The sequence below is a fragment of the Vipera berus genome, assembly GCF_964194415.1.
Source record: "Vipera berus genome assembly, chromosome: 6".
NCBI classification, from domain to species: Eukaryota; Metazoa; Chordata; class Lepidosauria; order Squamata; family Viperidae; genus Vipera; species Vipera berus.
In genome coordinates this window covers 70,419,762-70,433,501 of record NC_138208.1, presented here as the reverse complement: position 1 = coordinate 70,433,501, position 13,740 = coordinate 70,419,762, and the positions used below count along the sequence as shown (strand labels likewise).

Sequence of the window (13,740 nt, the reverse complement as noted above, 5' to 3'; positions counted from 1 at the left end):
GCCAACTCAGAGGAAAATATACAGGTAGTCCTCGGCTTATGACCACTGTTGGGACTTATGACACTAAATGATGTCATGTTACATGATGGCACCTGATGGTATGATCTTTTTTGCCATGGTCATTACGTGAATTTGGCTTCCCCCCTTGACTTTGCTTGTCGGAAGCCAGTTGGGAAGGTTGCAAATGACAATCATGTGATCCCGTGACACTGCAACTGTTGTAAGTACATGCCAGTTGCCAAGCACGCAAATCTCAATCACATGGCTACAAGAGCACTGCAATATCATAAGTGTGAGGACCAACTGTAACTTTTTTCCATGCCGTGAAAACTTTGAACTGTCACTAAACAAATGGTCATAAGTCAAGTGCTACCTATGGATGAAGATTCTTACTGGAATAGAAAACCAGTCTCACTAATGTGTGTGAATGCTGCTGCCAGATTGAGCCATGGCTTATCATAGCCCACCAGTTTGTTTCTTATATTGGCCATCCAGATGCCTGTAGGTTACCTGCAAACAGAAGATGGCAGTATTTCACTCCTCCATCTTTATCTCCTTTGTGATAGGAAAAATGCCCACCTAAATAAGGAGCCAGAGCATTTGAAGACAGATGCAATGAAGTATATTTTATTGGCAGTGATTAATGGCCTCCTGGCCAAAACACACAAAAAACTGGTTTCAGCAGAGGTATATATACCTATAGATATGTTACACAAGACTCACAAAGGCAACATAAATCATGGAGTGGCCATACTATAGCCTGACCTGGAGCCTCTAAACTCTATATTCCTAGGGAAGCTTCAAACCAGCCCTTTCTGTATATTAGCACCTTCTATCATAAACAATGTCATTTCACACCAAAAAAACCCCCAACAATCTGATTTTTGTTATCAAACTCTTTGCCTTCCAGGGTCATCAGGGGGTTTTAATTTGCCCATTTCTTCTGTGCAATCCAACATCCTTCACAAGGATCATGAATGCAAGCTAAGAATATTAGGATCCTCCACACCCTGCAGTATTAGGCATTTGGGGGCATGCTGACCCCAATCTAGAAACACATTCAGTCTTAAAACCTAATTACTCTTAATAGAGCTAAATATCTGTGGAGATTCTAAAATTCTTTCTCTCAATAGAGGGGGAGGGATACAACATCATCTATCTTCAGTCTACAACACAGTCCTGTCAACAGTTCCAAGAAGGCTCCACACCCATTTGCACTACTCAGGTGAACCTGATGACACAGATAAACCTCCAGGTGGCCTCAACAACTCTCTAAAACAGGGGTGTCAAACTGCCAGCCTGTGGGCCGGTTTCATCATACCAAAGCTGCACCCACCCCATTGCTTTCAATGCAAAATGAGTCGTGATACATCGTGACATGTCATGTGACATGGCAAGTTTGATACCTGTGCTCTAAAAAAAATGCAAATGATCAGCTGTCTGCAAGGAGTATAAATCCTGCCATTCCCCACTATCCAGTCAGAGCTGAAGAAGCGTCCTGGATGAGAATCAAAATGTCTTCAAGAAAAACAAGAGTCCTTTGGGACTCTTAATAGACCTTTCCATAAAAAAATCCAGTTCCTTTCTAAGCTATCTAAATCAGTGTGGCCATTGCCTTGTCTTGAAGTAGTATATACCCACGGATTAATTATGTTGTATTTTGAAGGTTCATTGGTCTTGATTTCTCCATGCTTTGCATAAGTTTAGAGATCTTGATCAAGTCCCCACCTGAGTCATGTTTTTTTCCAAGCTAAAGACAAACCTTCTTACCTTTTCTTATAGGAAAGTGATTGAGCTGCCTGACCATTTTAGATGAACTTATTTCAAGCTCATTTAAACCCTTTGTTTTTCAAACCAGTACTGTATACAGCTTTTCAGATGAAAATGTATTAGAGGTTATCTGAGAGTATTATTAAGTTGAGCATTTTATTTTCAATCTCATTCCAAATGATTCCTAACATTGACTGTGCCTTTTTCTTCCATGTGTCAGCAGATACTCTCAATAAACTCAATAAACTACTGGAAAGATGGGATTTAGCGCTGCAGAATCCATGCAAATTTTTCCTCTGTATTTAGTAATTTCTTCTTTGATTAATACCAATTTGCATGGAGCAGACATTAAACTGACTAGTCTATAATTTCCTACCTCTCCTTTGGGTCCATTTTTAAAAACTGGTGTCACATTGGCTACCTTCCAGTTCTATCCTAGTGAGTCCAATATAAGGAATAAAATACTGTAAAGGGGTCAGCAATTTCACATCTGAGGCCTTTAAAAATTCTTGGGTGGATGTCATCAGCATTCAGCAATTTATTACTGTATAGTCCAGGGGTAGGCAACCTTGGCTCTTTTATGACTCGTGGACTTCAACTCCCAGAATCCATGCTGGCTCAGGAATTCTGGGAGTTGAAGTCCACGAGTCATAAAAGAGCCAAGGTTGCCTATCCCTGGTATAGTCTCTCAAGAGGTCCCAGAATATCTTCTCTTGTTACCTCAACTGGCTTCTCTCAATCGGAGACATAGGGATGTTCTCCTCTATCTTCTGTAGCAAATACAGAGGCCAAGAATTCATTCAATTTTTCATCAGTCCCACAGTATCCTTATTCCTCCTCTTCCATCTAACAAATCACCTGGTTTTTTGGCTGGTTTTCTGCACTGAATAGAATGAAAAAAAGTTCTGATTAATTGTTTATCATACCCTCCTTAACTTCTTCTTCTTCCTCATGATCACCCCCCACCTTTCCTGCCAGAGTTTACATTCCTTTTTGCTCTTGGTGGGTTTTCCAATTTCTGGAGGAAGTCTTCTTTATTAGCTCAATGTCTATGGAGATTCTCAGTCATCCAGGTCATAGTTGTCCCAAAGGTGCTTTTTTCATGAGGCAATTGGACTTCAAAGAAAAACAAGAAAGTCCAATTTGTCAAGGAATAATTCTTCCTATCAGAGGGCGATGGACCGTGCTTCAGATGATGCATAATGCGTGTGGGTGAAGGAAATAAAACCCGACACATATTCTATTAAAAAACCCTTTAATCACAAAAGAAATATATATATAAACAAAGCTAACCAACTACATCCTCTCTCATCAGACAGTAAAAAGGAAAAAAAATAAAGACAAAGACTAGAAAAACTTTTTACGCTTGCGCACACAGCAAAGCTAACTCATAACATAGCTAGACCACATGACATTCACTATGGTTACCAGATAGGTTATCAACACAGGTGCAGAACAGAAGGAAATGTACAATTAGAATTGAGCTTTTCGGACAAACTAAAAAAAAACGTGCAGTGACACAATTGCCTCGTGAAAAAAGCACATTCTTTATCAGGATTCTGGGAGGAGCCCTGTGGCCGTCGTCCTGAACTTGGTTGACCTTTTCTTACATTGTGTGATTCATTCCACTTGGGCTTCAATTGTTGTGATTTAAAATCATCTCTAAGCATTACAAAGAAATTTGATCCTCTTAACTTTTCTGTCTCTTTTTCACCAGTCCTAACATTTTTCAGAACTTTCTCACTTTGTAGTTAACTGAAACAATGGTGGCTTCCCGCTTGCATGCAAGTTAAAGGTCATTGTTTCCTATTAAGGTAAAAAGGTAAAGGTTCCCCGCACATGCGTGCTAGTCGTTTCCGACTCTAGGGGCTGGTGCTCATCTCCGTTTCAAAGCCGAAGAGCCAGCATTTGTCTGAGGACGTCTCCGTGGTCATGTGGCCGGCATGACTAGACGCCAAAGGCGCACGGAACGCTGTTACCTTCCCACCGTAGTGGTCCCTATTTTTCTACTTGCATTTTTACATGCTTTCGAACTGCTAGGTTGGCAGAAGCTGGGACGAGTAACAGGCGCTCACTCTGTTACGCGGCACTCGGGATTCGACCCGCCAAACTGCCGACCATCTGATCGACAAGCTCAGCGTCCTAACCCACTGAGCCACCGTGTCCTATTAGTTTCACACAAATGCCTCACACCAGATTATGGTTACCACCTAGATTTATATCAAGGTTGTCTCTATAGGTAGTCCTCGACTTACAACCACAATTGAGCCCAAATTTTCTGTTGCTAAGTGAAACAGTTGTTAAGTGAGTTTTGCCTCATGTTACAACCTTTATTGCCACAATTGTTAAGTTAGTAACATGGTTGTTAAGGGAATCTGGCTTCCCCATTAACTTTGCTTGTCAGAAGTTCGCAAAGGAGGATTGTATGAACCCAGGACAACTGTCATAAATATGAACCTTTTGCCAAGGAGCTAAATTCTGATCACGTGACCACATGACGGTTGTAAGTGTGCAAAACAGTCACTAGTCACTTTTTTCAGTTCTGTTGTAACTTGGAATGGTCACAAAACGAATGGTTGTAAATCAAGGGCTACCTGTATTCTGATTAGAAGCACTACTAACAGTTCTAAGGAACAGCTATTTAAAGCACCTAGAAATTTGTTTTCTTTGTCATAGCCACAGCCATATTCAGGTAGTCTGTGACTGCCAACAGAATTTCTGTTGCTAAGCAAGGTGGTTGGTAACCGAGTTGCACCCTATTTTATGATCTTTTTTACCAAGGTTGTTAAGTGAATAACTGCACTTGTTAATGGACTCATGCAGTCATTAAGCAAAATCCAGCTTCTCCCATTGATTTCACATGGCAGAAGCTGGCTGGGAAGTTCACAAATCACAAATCACATGACCACAGGATGCTGCAACCATTGTAGATACATTCTGGTTGCCAAGCACCTAAATTTTGATTGTGTAACTGTGGGGAAGCTGCAACAGATGTGTGAGTACTGATCGCAAGTCACGTTTTTCAACGTGCCATCATGCAGTCACTAAACAAATGATTGTAGGTCAAGGACTACTTGTATACAGTTTGTGTGAGGATAATTGAAGTCCCTTTGGAGCTTCCCTAATTTTTGTCACCCAAACAGCATGTGAACAAAATGCAGGAAAACAAGTCTGCACTACTACCATTAAAAGTCAGTGGGCTCTTAATAAATGCTAGTAAAATGGGTGTAGATCCCCCATAGCCTTCCGGGCATTACAGTTCATAGCAGCCTCATCTAACATGGCTAACAGAAGGAAAGCTGAGAAAAGCATTTTAACAACATCTGAAGCACCACAGGATTGCAAGTAGGATAGTGGCGCAATGCATTCAAGAAGGGTCCTATTTAAAACACACTGACATGCATGAAATACCCTTCCATGTGGGTAAGCCAAAAGTGAGCCTCTAGTCTAGGCAGTTGAGTTATATTCCATGTTCGGTTGAGCCTACGGGCATTCTTAGGATGCTATGTAAGACAAGGCCCTCATACCAACCACCCCTGTTGTCCCCCACCTAAAATCTATTGCAGATGCTCAGTTGTCTATGTAGGATTAAATGTTCTAATATAAGGACAAAGTCACGGGTGCGAACACTGCACTGTTCAAAGCCAACTGTTCAATGATCCACTGATGAAACCATGATTAATACCGTAGAAGTTTAGTTTTGTAAATTAGGGTTCAGTAACCTTTTTTTTCCTGTTGGGGTAATATTTTGGACATTGCATTGTCAGTAGAGTTTCCTCACATTCACAGTTAAAAGAGGTGGGGATAATTATTCTCTAAAATCCCTTCTCCTATTATCTTTCTGACAACACTTCCTCTCTCTCCCAAACTATGGGCTGCGGGGGAAGAATAGAAGTCTGAAGAGGTGTCTGGGCTGGCTTCCTTCATAGCAGATTGGAAATGAGACAGAGGTTGCATGAAATCAGACCAGAGGCTACATGAAAAAGTGCTGAACCCAACCCTGCTGCCAATCCTACTTTTGCTTGCAGAAAAAGATATTTTTAGGTGTCCTGCAAGTAATTTTTCAAGACACGGGGACAATATGGATTGTCAGCATTTTGGGAATAAACTCTTTTGTATTAAATATTTGCAAAATATTGTGCATTAACATTTGCCTCATAATAAAGATAGCCTATTTATTATAGAAAAGAGGAGAAAAACCTTCAAGGGCAAGTGATTTGCTTTTTTTAAAAAAACACCTCCTGAAATAATGCACCATATTGTAATAGGCTATATGCAAATAGAATCCAGTTGTGTACATATTTATAAGAAGTCTGATCTGATTTTTTAAACTATTATAATCAGTGCTTTTTTGTAAAAGAAAAAGGTGCTGGAACTCACACATGCCATACAACCCACTTTGCCTACCCTACAAGGTTCCATCCAAAAAAGGTGCCGGAACTCCGTTCTGAGCGTTCTATGAGAAAAAAAGCCCTGATTATAATACAAAATTTATATTACTATGCAGTAAAATAGAAGCATCATTGTGCATGCTTCTTTTTTCAGAATGTTATAAATATCTTTCTTTTAACCTTTTCAGATACACCAGCAACAGAAAGTGCACCTCCTCCAGGTTAGTAAAATATATACATATACACACACACACATATATACTGTAAGTTTGTTAAAATAGCAGAATACTGTAAAGGTTTAATTAGGAACATAAAGAAGTGATTAGAACTTTAAACTTGTTCTACCACACAATTTTTTTGTGTTGTTGAGTTTCTGAGAATCTCTCTTTATATAGATGTTGTTCCCGGTATTCTATATTGTCTTGGAAATTGAAAGATCAAACTTTCTCAGATTAAACTTGCTTCCTGTTGACTACATGGACACATCCATACTTTTTTTCAGCAGCATCTTCTGAGATGTAGATCTATGAGGGTGAAAGTTCGTTCTCTGAGCTTGTGGGTTGGTTTCTGAACATTTCATTACCAGGTTAGGTAACATCTTCACTAAACACCATACCCACAAAGATGATGCCACTACAAAACACTCCATATCCACAGAAACCATTATGAAACTCCTGTATCTATACCTCAACACATACTTCAAGTTCAATGGGAAAATGTATAAGCAATTACAAGATACCCTGATGGGATCACCCATATCAGGCCTAATAGCAGAAGCACTGAAGATGTTACTTAGCTTGGTAACGAAATGTTTGGAAACCAACCCACAAGTTCAGAAAATGAACCTTCACCCAAGCTACAGATATCCGCCACTAATGTAGATCTATATCTACTGAGGCTAGCCTACAATCCATGGATTTTCTGATAGTCCTTCAAATAGGGAATATAGCAGGGGTGTCAAACTCAATTTCATTGAGGGCCGCATCAGCATTGCGGTTGCCCTCAGGGGGCCGGGTGGGGGTGGCCTGGGTGGGGGTGGCTAAAGTGCATATGGCCTACTGGGTGGGCATGGCCAGCTCTACATCATTCACATCAAGGGTGCCTATGGGGGCCTGGGCAGGAGTGGGACAGATCTGAGGGTCTCTGGCAGGAGGAGGGTCTTTGGACCAGGGCCAAGGCAGTGGGGGCCGTTCCCTCACTGTTTCCAGGATGGCTTCGCGGGTCGCATGAAACCACTTCACGGGCCGGATCCGGCCCCTGGGCCTTGTGTTTGACATGTTCGGACTATAGGAACCCTGCTTAGTTTTTCAAGATCAGCCAGAGTTATTGAAGTGCTCTCAATTACTGTGGTAACCTTGGGGAAATTAGGGAGGTTTATTTATAAAATAAGCCATCATAGGTCTACGTTAGTACAGGAAGCAAATGCAGTCTTTCTCATTTTTCTTCATCCCTATTGATTACTCTGATCATATTCTAATTTGAGTTTTTTTCTCATAGCTATTGTTAGTAGATGTCATTGCATTATTTCATCTCCTGCACAAGTACCCATGTTTTAAGTGCAGACTGATGGAAACTGTAATTCACCATATGTAAATAGGTGTCATTCCAATCCTTAGGAGACTGCATCCTAACAAGCAGTTTTTAAAAAACAATAAATGTAAAGATCCAGATTTATGTTAGGCTGAAGGTGTTCAAGTTATTTGTAATACTGCTATGGAGTATACCAATAGTCTAGTTTATACATTTAAAATGTTGATATAATATTAACACTAGTAGTGGAAACATACACAATATTTATGATCAGGGTGTTTCTTTTAAAAAATGTGCTTCTATTTCCTATATAGTAGAAACTAAAGCTCAGGAAGATGGGAATCCCCCAGAAAAAGGTGAGTACGAATATTCTACAAAAACTAGACGAGATTCTACAGTTCAGGTAAATTATGTTTTTGTTCTTCCTTTTTAAAAATTTTTTTTCACAGTTCCTTTAATATGCCACAAACTAACCAATGAAATATAAACACTTTTTATCCTATAAAGAATACATATAACTTTTTTGGGTAGAGTAAAACAATCTGTAGTCACTTATGATTTAACATCTTAATACTAGATCATTATAGCATACATTATATATACCCTGGAAAAGCTTCATATAAAATGTCTCCATTGGTCTGGAATAAAATTATTCAAAGTTGTAATTCCAGTATTATTCAACATCTGGGTATACAGACAGAGAGAGAGAGAGAGAGATATGTACATGCACATACATATGACATTTGTTTGTTCAAATATGCAATGTATGATATATGTATAAATGTTTTTCATATATTTTATTCCATAATATTCATTTATTAACATCCTTTTTTTCAGAAAATATAGCAACTACTATATGCCTATAACTTGGAATGCTAACATTAATAACATTCTCTAAATTCCATCAGGTATTCAGCTGTCTAATGAGCCATCTGTTATGTCATTTTAACTTATTCTAGCCTGCTTCTACTTTGTCAACACATGGAGTTTGTGATTGCAGTTTCTATGAAATCTGTCTACAACATCTCTCTTGCTTTCTAGAATACGTTTACCATTTTTAAAGTTGCATCAACCATGACAGGTCTGGAAATGCGGCAGAGACAAATTTTCATCACACTTTTCAACTGCCTTACATCTTATAAATGCTAAATAAGCTGTCCTTTTCCTTCTTTCATGCTGTATTCTTTCAATAGCCATTACAGTAGAGATCTATTCACAGGCCCTCGGGAGAAATACTGGAATCACTGACTGTATTTCTACAGTTGTTATTTCTTTATTTCACTTTTTATATTTTATTCCACTTTTATATGTATGTGGCACACATGTTATGGCAACATACGCTGTGCAGTTAAGGGAAAGGATTTTCTAAAAGTTAAATATCCATTTTAAAAGATGTTGAGATGTGATTAAAGTCAAATATATTTTTGAAGAATAATTTTGAATCACAGTAATAGCTTGGATTCAGATTATCCAGACAATTCCACTTCTGCAATAATTTTAATTCAGAATTTCTTCCAACTCAAATATTGGTCCCCATTGTTTTATAAGGATTGCTTAACAACTTTAAGCATCCATATACACAATGAGGAGCAGCAATATTGTTTACAAAGCATTCAGTTTTATGCTCATTGTTACACTTCAGTGAAACATTCTCACTGAGAATAGTGAGTTTGCTTTCCTTAACAGACATATTCTTATCATTTTTAGATAAATTAAATAAAAGAATAAATCTATACTTCTATGAGCACCAACTCTGGTATATGAGTGAAAATATAGTAAGTTATAACTAACTCTGAGCACAATAACTAAAATGTATCAAAGAGGGAATCATAAAATTTCAGGATGAACAGACTTTCCACTTAGTTGAGACAAGGGGTAGGCAACCTTGGCTCTTTTATGACTCTTGGACTTCAACTCAGGAATTCTGGGAGTTGAAGTCCACAAGTCATAAAAGAGTCAAGGTTGCCTACCCCTGGTTTAGACCTTTGCTTTAATGTTTGCTCCCCTCTTTTCAGAATTTCTTCACTAAATTTTTACAAAGCAGCAATCATATAGGTCTATGCTATCAACATACCAAATCATTATAATAAATGTATGTAAAATTAAAAACAATTTCACTGTTTCAAGAATTACATTACTAAATGTATTTATTAAAATTTCAATTGCAAAAAAACGGAGAATGAAATAATTATCATGTTTTTACCATCAGGTCTGATTTGGGGACACTCTATTTATTATTTTTAATGACAGTATTAATATAGATTAGATTTTATTTTTCATTTTAAGCAAGTTACAATTGTTAATCATGCCTTCATTTCATAGAAAAAAGAATCCATTCATTCCTAATTACAAAGCCAGTTAGGAAAAAAAAATCAATATTAAGCCTTTCTGTTTCCAGTGGCTGTTGGAATTATAATTGTTTTTCATACTAAATAGTCCATTTTTACTGTTCCAGTTTCTCAGATCTCTCAATAAAATAGTAAGGAGGCCTACAAAATATTGTAGCCATGTGGTAGAATTCTTGATTGACTGGATTACAATTGTGTCAAATCCACCACCACCACCCCTTTGCTATTATTTCTAATAAATATCAATGCTCCAAACCTGACAATTGGATTTCTCAATTTTCAGCTCTGTATTGAAAGTGATGAAGATTTCTGACATATCAGCTCTTCTTCTTTCTTTTTTTTCATGATTTTGACTGAAAGGCAGTTTGTACCACTCGGAAGGGTATTTTCTGGGCCTGTTCCTCAGATAAGACTTCCTTCCTTTGTAATGAGAAGCAACAGCTGAGAGCTGGAAATGACAATTTTGAAACATTGGGAGGAAAAATGTCTATTTCTGAGAGAGTGGGCACTTAAAGGGGACCGAGTGCATGGTGCATGAGGCATCAAAATGGGAGCTCTGATCATGTGATTGAAGCCCTGCCTCTTTTAAATGTCTCAGTGCCACACAATTTTTAAAAAGAACAGGACTTCAATCACATGTTGTTGGTGCCACATTTACTTTTTTTAACATGCACACACAAACACACACAGTGATATCCCCAGGTGGTTTATAGTCAAGAGTAAATTTTAAAATGTTTTTTCCCTGATGTTAATGTAAAATATCAGGAAACAGAAGGCAGAATCAAAAATCCTGATTTTATCTTAAAAGCTTACAAGCATCTAGATAATCTTCTAGAACTCTGCTAATAGTATGTTCACTAACAGAATAACAGAATTGGAAGAAACCTCAGAGGTCTTCTAGTTCAGCCCTCTATTCAAGCAGGAAATCCTATACCGTTTCAAACAAATGGTTATCCAATCTCTTCTTAAAAACCTCCAGTACTGGAGCACCTACAATTTCTGGAAGCAAGCTGTTTCCCTGATTAATTGTTCTGTCAGGAAAATTCTCCTTAGTTCTAGATTGCTCCTCTTCTTGATTAGTATCCATCCATTGCTTCTTGTCCTGCCTTCAGGTTCTTTGGAGAATAGGTTGCCCCCCTCTTCTTTGTGGCAGCCCCTTAGAAATTGGAGCGCTGCTATCATGTCACTCTTAGTCCGTTTCTTAATAGTGTAATAGTAATGTTTCGCGGTGGCTCAGTGGGTTAGGACGCTGAGCTTGTCGATTAGAAGGTCGGCAGTTTGGCGGGTCGAATCCCGAGTGCCGTGTAGCAGAGTGAGCGCCTGTTACTCGTCCCAGCTTCTGCCAACCTAGCAGTTCGAAAGCACGTAAAAAATGCAAGTAGAAAAATAGGGACCACTACGGTGGGAAGGTAACAGTGTTCCGTGCGCCTCTGGCGTCTAGTCATGCCGGCCACATGACCACGGAGACGTCCTCGGACAAGCGCTGGCTCTTCGGCTTTGAAACGGAGATGAGCACCGGCCCCTAGAGTCAGAAACGACTAGCACACATGTGCGGGGGAACCTTTACCTTTACCTTTAATGTTTCTTAATATTATTGTAGAAGCAGTGCTTTTTTTGAAAAAAAAGTGCCGGAACTCACACAGCCTTGCCTACCCTACAAGGTTCCATCCAAAAAAGGTGCCAGAACTCCATTCTGGGCATTCTATGAAAAAAAAGCCCTGTGTAGAAGTAAATATTATTGGATGAAGTCCTCATTATTGTTTTTAATTGATTTCAGTTTTAGGGCCCATTAACTTATGATGAGTAATCTTAATGCTTAATTCTTCCTTTGAAAGCTGTTTAAACTTAATAGGCTTGCATACAAGTCTGGGTTCACACAATATACTGGACACTGTACAGTATAGCATATTATGTCCAAAAACATAAAACCATAACGGCCTTTTTGCCATAATATGCTATGACAATTACAGCATTTCCACAAGAGGCTGAACTATGATCTTCCCCCCTCCCTTTCTATTCATTCAAACTGTGATCTTCCCAACCCCTTTTAGTTTAGTGTAACATGTTATGCAAACCCAACCCTGTGTGTTAATTTTGAAAGAAATAATAGGCATGCCATTTATATTTTTACATACATATCTTAATGTGAATGAAGAAAAATAATTGTTTGATTTTAGCACTTTTTGTTCTTTTTTAAATTCTTGATTATATTATTTTTGCCTCTTAAAAAAACTCAAAAAATCATGGTGATGAATGTATCTATGGTACACATTTTACTTGCAGACGGAAACGTCACTGAAACAACATCTTCTTCAGGTCAGATCTATGGTTGACCTTGATTTTCATTGTAACTTTTTTGTATTCCACTTCCCCACTCAGTTTTTGTATTTTGTGTCTAACAAACACAACCATTTTGAAAGCTCCCATTCAAACCCATGTTTTAATAATGGATTACACGTCATATATCCCATTTTTGTTTTTGCGTGAAACATTAAAGTTGACCACTTCAGCTGCTCGATCCCATAAAGCTTTCTCCACAAATTTACCTTTGTCATTATCAGCTTCCCAGTTATCATAGTTTTCCCTTCCTTCTATTACAGGTTTCTTGTTTCCCTCCATTTTTACTAAACTACATTGTTGCTTTTTCTTGTCACAATTCTCTATTTTACCTGTTATGTATTTCTTTTTACAGATGAAGAGGATTCTTCAGCAACAGGTTAGGAGGACTATTCCATTTAATGTTATATGATAGCAATAGCAATAGCACTTAGACTTATATACCACTTCACAGTGCTTTACAGCCCTCTCTAAGCAGTTTACAGAGTCAGCATATTGCCCCAACAATCTGGGTCCTCATTTTACCAACCTTGGAAAGATGGAAGGCTGAGTCAACTACATTCTAACCACTGCGCCACCACGATATTAGGATAAAATATGAAGAGCTATTAAGATTCAGTTCTTCTGTTCCCAATCAGGGATAATTTCATCTAAAAGAAACCAGATATCTTTGTAAATTCATTTTGGAACAACCCCCCCCCAGTGCATTTCAGTAGAACTTCCCAATAAAAGACTTTGAAAGGCTATGTTTTAAAAATCTGCTATCCTTTATGAAGAAATGTATTCCAAAATATTTTAAGAAATATTTTTAAAAATAGCCTAACAATTATTTATTTATTTATATTTATATACAACTTCTTTAACATGACAAAACTCAAGAATAAGCACAATATGATGACCAGGTTGATTAATGAGAATATAAATCGTTCTGCCGGATCAGATGAAAAATCAGATTATTGTAGCCATAAACATCCAGGATGGAAGCAAGAAATGGGGCAAATAAACATCACCACACATAATGCAAGTTGTATGCTTGTGTCAAATATCAAGATGTGAATAATTGCACTATTTGTGTGATGATGCCATGAATGCTATGTCATCATTTTAACATCATGAGGTTGACAGCTATGCCAACCAGAATGCAGGTAGGAGCTGTTATGGGGACATTCTCTGAAATTACTGGGAGAGGAAATTTAAAAATCCACATACTTCTATGCCCCTGGAATGAGAAAAACATTTGCCCATATTGAAGAGACTGTACTTTAAATTTAAGAAGAAAAGAAAAGAGATGGTGCTCTTCTCTGTCTTTGTTCCTTCTGCTCTGTTGAGATTAGGAATAGTTGGAAATATTGTCTGAGGCGCTA

General features: G+C 38.2%; 1 protein-coding gene across 4 annotated transcripts in view; it reads left to right on the top strand.

The window, feature by feature from the left end:
- MYBPC1 (myosin binding protein C1) overlaps positions 1–13,740 on the top strand; it is a 103,115-nt gene that overhangs the window by 20,461 nt on the left and 68,914 nt on the right. For 3 of the 4 annotated variants that reach the window (XM_081331215.1, XM_081331214.1, XM_081331212.1), the window contains exons 2-5: positions 6,350–6,382; positions 8,006–8,047; positions 12,323–12,355; positions 12,732–12,755. In XM_081331215.1, coding sequence (XP_081187341.1) covers positions 6,350–6,382; positions 8,006–8,047; positions 12,323–12,355; positions 12,732–12,755 — 132 coding nt within the window. The remainder of the gene's footprint in view (positions 1–6,349; positions 6,383–8,005; positions 8,048–12,322; positions 12,356–12,731; positions 12,756–13,740) is intronic. The other variant, XM_081331213.1, reaches the window with a different exon arrangement.